We start from the raw sequence: 6,640 nt of genomic DNA on the forward strand, positions 1-6,640 counted from the left end.
ATAGATAGATAGATAGATAGATAGATAGATAGATAGATAGATAGATAATTTATGGCAATTTCGTTCTTTATGAACAGATAAAGAAGTAGATAATCTTCTCTGGCCAGATTTTTTACCTTATGGGAAAAAGTCAATATACCTAAAAATTATGAGCAGCATTAAACAGCCATGGGTGATCATCAGTAATCTGGGAGCTAAAGTTTCAGAAGTCTTACTGGGTAGATTTTGCATCTGCAGAGGGGGTTTTGTTTAAATTCTCTGCCTACTGTTGGCATTATAAACACCTCTTTGCTTCAGAGATCTTTTCCCTCAAGTGCCTCGTGGCTCCCTGTCTTGCTGTGCCCACGTGGAGATGCTACTGCTGCTTCTTGCCTTTTGCCCAGATGGCCTGCAAGTTCAGAGTAGCCACAGTCTCTTCGGTACTAGGAATGCATGTGATTTGTATGCAGGAGAGCACTCGGTCTGCCTGGCCATTTGGTATGAAGCGTGGTCTGTAAATGTGGAACCCCAGATAGAACTCCTTTGGCTGTCTGAACCCTTAAAGCTGTTTATGGTAGAACGTCTCACATGAGCCTCTCATCTACAATTGGACTGCATAACCAGCTTTTCCCTTGGGTTCTTTTTTTCTGTTTTTTTATTGTCACATCATTGAATAATGTGCTATCAAGGTAGTAAGAACTGTGGCTACTAATAACTGTCACATTATTTCTTCCTTCCTTACCTGTTTAGTAAAGAAGGAGAAATTTGATACTTAACTAAATATAAGATGAAATTGATTTTTGTGCTTATATAGGTCCTGTCCCTGCTATCAATGGGGCACTGAAGAAAACAGGACGGAGTCTTAAGGACATGGATTTGGTAGAGGTAAGTGTGATGCTTTTTTATATGAGTAAACCACCAACTTCTACAGCATTAATGGCTTTATTTGGTATTTTATAGCTCTTTTGTTTTAGTGCTATTGCCTTTCCAAATGATGTGCATCTAAATACATATTACTTTTCATTACATGCCTGGGTTGGTACTTTTGTCTACCTGATTAAAATGCTTTATGGGGGCGCCTGGGTGGCGCAGTCAGTTAAGCGTCCGACTTCAGCCAGGTCACGATCTCGCGGTCCGTGAGTTCGAGCCCCGCGTCGGGCTCTGGGCTGATGGCTCAGAGCCTGGAGCCTGTTTCCGATTCTGTGTCTCCCTCTCTCTCTGGCCCTCGCCCGTTCATGCTCTGTCTCTCTCTGTCCCAAAAATAAATAAACATTGGGAAAAAACAATTAAAAAAAATAAAATAAAATGCTTTATGTATATTTGAATAATTAAAACAGCCTGATTTTTTCTACTAAAATATGAATTTCTGGAAACTTCTTTGACCCTTATAAGACTATTGCATTTTAGACTATTAATGTGCTTGTTGAATTCAATTGAATATGATATAAGGTGGGTGAGAAATAAACAACTTTAACCTTCTTTTATGGATGAAAATGAAAAAATACAAGCAAAAGAATTGACATAATAGAAAACTGTATCTGATGCCAAATCTAGAAGTTTCTGGCCCTCTCCCCAAGTTAAAACTCCCCCTTCCCCAAACTTATCTTTGGCTTTTACACCATAGTGCAGCTAGATTTAGGATGTCATAATTTTTCGCATAGAAAACTTAAGTTTATTGGTATGGTGATTTTTTTCTTTAATATTAGGTTAGAACAAAGGCATCTTAAATGTGTAGAATAATTAAAAGTAGGAGTAGAAAAGAAAATACTTAAGGCTGGATTATATACATTTTACATTTGGGGAGTATTTGAAAATTTTAGGTAACTCAACATATGCTCCTTGACATTGAAAGATAACAAATACAACAAAGGAAACGTCTCTATTTAAATTGGTAGAGAAGGGGCGTTCTCTGGGCACACGTGTGATCTCCTCTGTGGTAATCTCTCATCCAGGAAACCATGGTTTTAGACAAATGGCTTATCCTTAAATCTCTTCTTCCATTATTAGAGCCTCAAGGGGGCTAATTACCATATTTGTATTAGCAAATAATGTCATTAAATTTTTTACTTTAGATTTCACACTTAAAAACTCTGTTTAAGGGGCGCCTGGGTGGCGCAGTCGGTTAAGCGTCCGACTTCAGCCAGGTCACGATCTCGCGGTCCGTGAGTTTGAGCCCCGCGTCGGGCTCTGGGCTGATGGCTCAGAGCCTGGAGCCTGTTTCTGATTCTGTGTCTTCCTCTCTCTCTGCCCCTCCCCCGTTCATGCTCTGTCTCTCTCTGTCCCAAAAAAATAAATAAACGTTAAAAAAAAAAAATTAAAAAAAAAAAACAAAAACTCTGTTTAAATTTGTCAGCTCTTTAAATCTGTTCATAATCATTTATAGATGTATATGTACTCAACGACATAGTGCTCAACATCTTGATATGATTGTCTTTGGGACTTTTGATGATCATGCCGATATAAAATGCCGATATAAAATGGAAAAATAATGTAGGATCTAAAGACAAACAAAGCACCATCTTGGGGAAACAGAAAATACAGTAGGAAAGAACACGACTAGATTTTGATCTCGACTGTAAAAGTTACCTCTCTTAACAGTTTTCCTACTGACACAATTTTCTAGCTACGATCACGTTGAAAATATACTGCTGTGAACTTGAAGGAAGGTAATTCTTTTTTTTTTTATTTTTTTTAACATTTATTTATTATTGAGAGACAGAGAGACACAGAGCGTGAGCAGGGGAGGGGTAGAGAGAAGGGAAGACACAGAATCTGAAGTAGGCTCCAGGCTCCGAGCTGTCAGCACAGAGCCTGATGCGGGGCTCGAACTCACAAACTGAGATCGTGACCTGAGCCGAAGTCGGACGCTTAACTGACTGAGCCACCCAGGTGCCCCAGGAAGGTAATTCATATAGCCAACCTTGTTAAGTAATAAATACAATACTTTTCAGATCTGCCTAGTATCAGCATAGTAACCATTCTGTGTGTCTGGCTCTGAAGGTTTATCCTTTGTCATATGTCAGTTTCTTCTAGGAATTATGGCAAGTAGCACTGTAGTAATAATATTAACAGCGATCATCTACTGAATAGTTGGTATGTGTCAGGTGCTACACTAGACACTTAATACCCATAATTTCATTTAACCTTGACAATAACTCTTAGGCTGTACTGCATCCACATTTTACTGTTGAGGGAACCTCGAGTGTCCAGAACTTAAAGAACATGCACTCAGCCAAGATTTGAGCCATCTCTCTGGCTTCAGAACCTGTGGACCATCTCCCACTGCCTCTAGTAGGTATGTTTATAACATTACTGAGGATTCCTTTTCTCCAAGGGATGTTGTGGACTTAAAGTATAAGTTAGTAAATACACCCATTTTCAAACCTGATGTCTTTACAAAGAGTGGTTGAAGATAAACTAAAATAACCTCGCAAGGTAGTTTAAATAGAAAAAAAAAAAGAGCAAAATTAGCCATCAGTAGGACTGGACAATTCTCGGTCGAAAATCAACTTATGAGTAAGGATTTTTACCAGTGTTTTGATTTTTTTTAGGTGAATGAAGCTTTTGCTGCTCAGTACTTAGCAGTTCAGAAGAGTTTGGATCTTGACCCAAGTAAGACCAACGTGAATGGCGGAGCCATTGCTTTGGGTCACCCACTGGGAGGATCTGGAACAAGAATTATGGCGCACCTGGTTCACGAATTAAGGTATCTGCTAGAAATTGTTGCATTTTATATTTGCCATCTTTGGTAAAAACGCACGGATTTAAGTTTCCCCAGAACAGTCCAACACTTTTCATTCCTCCTCATATCCCCCCGTACTGCTTCTCACCAGGAACAAGTTATACCCTTTTCGGCTGAGATTAGAGGTGACTCGGTTGACTTTTTTGGGGTCCTGCACTTGGGATGTGCACGCTTCCTTGTGTTTGCCATGGGCTCAGTGTAGCCCCTCAGCACATGCCCCCTCCTGGCTCTGCCCCCACCCGGTGCTGGTACACAGCAGTCAGCACTCACGAGGCCACCGTCCTCATGGTGCTCGCACTCTAGTGCCCATTACAAGAGCGAGATAAAATTATTTAGGAAACCAGACAACATTTTGGGAGGGTTCCCATCTAGATGCTGTCATTTAAGAAACCGAAGCAAACTGCTAGTTTGGGTCTGAGCTAAGTGTTTCCTTCACTGTTGCCGGGGTTCCAGGAGGAGCCTTCTGTGTGTTTGATATCTTTCAGTCCTAATAGAAGAGCTCCTCCTTCCCGTGCTGTGTGTTTTGGACCATTTCTTTCTGTTAGGAACGTTGCAAACAAAACCAAATATGTCAGGCCTAAAAAAAAAAAAAAAATCACTCTGGCTCCTGTTAAGGTAAATGGGACTCATTTCACTTAATAAGTAATTGAATTGAAATGAGTGACGTGCACCAGAAAGTTCCTAGGTGGCTTTCTCAAGGTCGTTCTGTTAGATTGAGGAATGAGAACAGATTGTGATCCAGAGGAGTCTAATTTTTATGAAAGGGGCATGAAATGCTTCTAAATTACCTGCCTTTTCACATGGACAAACTTCACTAATTGCACTCACTCCAAGGTGCCATAAAAATCCGAAACCATATAAATCAAAGAGGCTGATGGCTCCTCACTCCTCCTCAGGAGGAGCCCGTCTCCGCCTGTCTCTGCCACCTCCTGTCTCTTCTTTCCCCCCGGCACACCTCAGCGTCTCTGTCTCTCGGCTTCCCCCTTCTGTGTTACCACTTTCTTTTAGTACAAGTATTCCGCTTTCTAAATTCTTTCTCCTCTTGCGACTGTAAACCGATATTGAGGATTGGGGAGAAGATTGAGATGAGCTGAATGAGAATGATTAATGTAGATGTGACCATTATTAATTCTATTTAATTAGTTTTCGAATTAACTCTGTTCGTTTTTCATTCGGGTGGATTTCAGCCACTGCTTTCTCTTGCAGGCGTCGGGGTGGAAGATACGCTGTGGGATCAGCTTGCATCGGGGGCGGCCAGGGTATCGCAGTTATCATCGAAAGCACAGCCTGAGGGGCCCGCCGAGGCCCGCTCGCACTTCGAGGGGCCAGGGCCACAGGGAGCCAGGTGACCTTCAGAGCAGCTGCAGAACCACACATGCCCTGTACTGAAAGTCATTGAGCTCGATGAAGGGATAGTGAGGCAAAAAGATGTGTCTCTCATGAATAAGAGCCCACGCCAGAATAAATAAGTTCTCTCAGATTTGCACCAGATGGGATCTATCTCTGAGCAAACGTCCAACCACAGAGGCCTTAAAAGAATTGGTATAATGCTGAATAATCACCACTTATGCCTTAGATAATACGAGTGCAAGAAAATTGAATAAATACTGCTTTAACTTCAGTTAATCCTTTCCTGTCATTTCTTGCATTTTTAAAAATTTTTAATTGAGGTAAAATACGTGTAAGATAAAATTTACCATCGACCACATTTAAGTGTTATTAAATACATTGATGTTATTGATACAATCCCCGGTAGCATCCATCTCCAGAACTCTCTTCATCTCGTGGCGCTGAAACTCTGAGTCCCCTCCCTGCAGCCCCCGGCCACCACCATTCGACTGTCTGCCTCTAAGAATCGGACTACCCAAGGCCCCGCACAAATAGAGTCATACAGGGTTTGTCCTGTTGTGACTGGCTTATTTCACCAGCATAATGTCCTCAGGATTCGTCCACGTTGTGGTTCATGTCAGACTCTCCTTCCTTTTTTTTAAGGCTGAAGAATATTCCGTTGTATGTAGAGAGCACATTTGTTTATCTCTCCATCCATCTGTGGACGCCTGCTTTGCTGCGGCCCCTTGGCTTTTGTGAGTAACGCCGCTCTAAACAAGGCTGGCCAAATCTCTGTTTGTGGCCCTGCTGTCAGTTCTTTGGGGCATGTACCCAGGGGTGGAATTGCTGGGTGTCGTGGTAACTCTGTTTCTAATATGTCCAGGAATTGCCAAACCGTTATCCACCCTGGCCGCCCCGTCTTACGCTCTCCCCAGCCGCGCGCAAGGGTTCCTCCCATTTCTCCACATCCTCATTGATACTTGCTGTTTTCTGTTTGTTTTTTATAATGGCCCTCCCAGTGAGTGTGAGGTTAGGTACCTCGCTGGTTTTGAGTTGCATTTCCTTAATTAGTAGTGATGTGAAGCATCTTTTCCTGTGCTTATTGGCCGTACATATATCTTTTTTAGAGAAATGTCTATTTTAAGTCCTTTTCCCACTTGTTAAATGGAATTCTTTTTTGGTTGTAGTTGAATTGTATTTTTCAAAATTTTGAAAACCAGTTTAACTTGTGTTTAGTGATGTTCGTAATTCGTTCTGAGGTAAATATCCAAGAAGCAGATTACTGAACTTGGTCCTGATATGTGCTGGTTATGTATTTTAAGTCTTCAAAGACATTTGAGTGGGAACGTACCTTCTTTTTAAAACAAATTTTTTTTAACGTTTACTAATTTTTGAAAGAGAGAGCGTGAGTGGGGGTAGAGGCAGAGAGAGAGGGAGACAGAGAATCCGAGGCAGACTCCAGGCTCCAAGCTGTCAGCACAGAGCCCAGTGCGAGGCTCGAACCCATGAACCACGAGATCATGACCTGAGCCGAAGTCAGACACTTAACCAACTGAGCCACCCCGGCGCCCCTTAAGAACCGTATTTTTA

General features: G+C 41.8%; 1 protein-coding gene across 2 annotated transcripts in view; it reads left to right on the top strand.

Moving 5' to 3' along the window:
• ACAA2 (acetyl-CoA acyltransferase 2) overlaps nucleotides 1-5,342 on the top strand; it is a 31,270-nt gene extending 25,928 nt beyond the window's left edge. For both annotated transcript variants that reach the window (XM_040478862.1, XM_040478863.1), the window contains 3 exons: nucleotides 794-864; nucleotides 3,531-3,685; nucleotides 4,928-5,342. In XM_040478862.1, the coding sequence (XP_040334796.1) occupies nucleotides 794-864; nucleotides 3,531-3,685; nucleotides 4,928-5,012 (311 nt within the window). In that variant the 3' untranslated portion in view covers nucleotides 5,013-5,342. The remainder of the gene's footprint in view (nucleotides 1-793; nucleotides 865-3,530; nucleotides 3,686-4,927) is intronic.
• Nucleotides 5,343-6,640: the final 1,298 nt, after the last annotated feature.

The sequence above is a fragment of the Herpailurus yagouaroundi genome, unplaced genomic scaffold, assembly GCF_014898765.1.
Source record: "Herpailurus yagouaroundi ecotype Mexico unplaced genomic scaffold, PumYag 142, whole genome shotgun sequence".
NCBI lineage: Eukaryota > Metazoa > Chordata > Mammalia > Carnivora > Felidae > Herpailurus > Herpailurus yagouaroundi.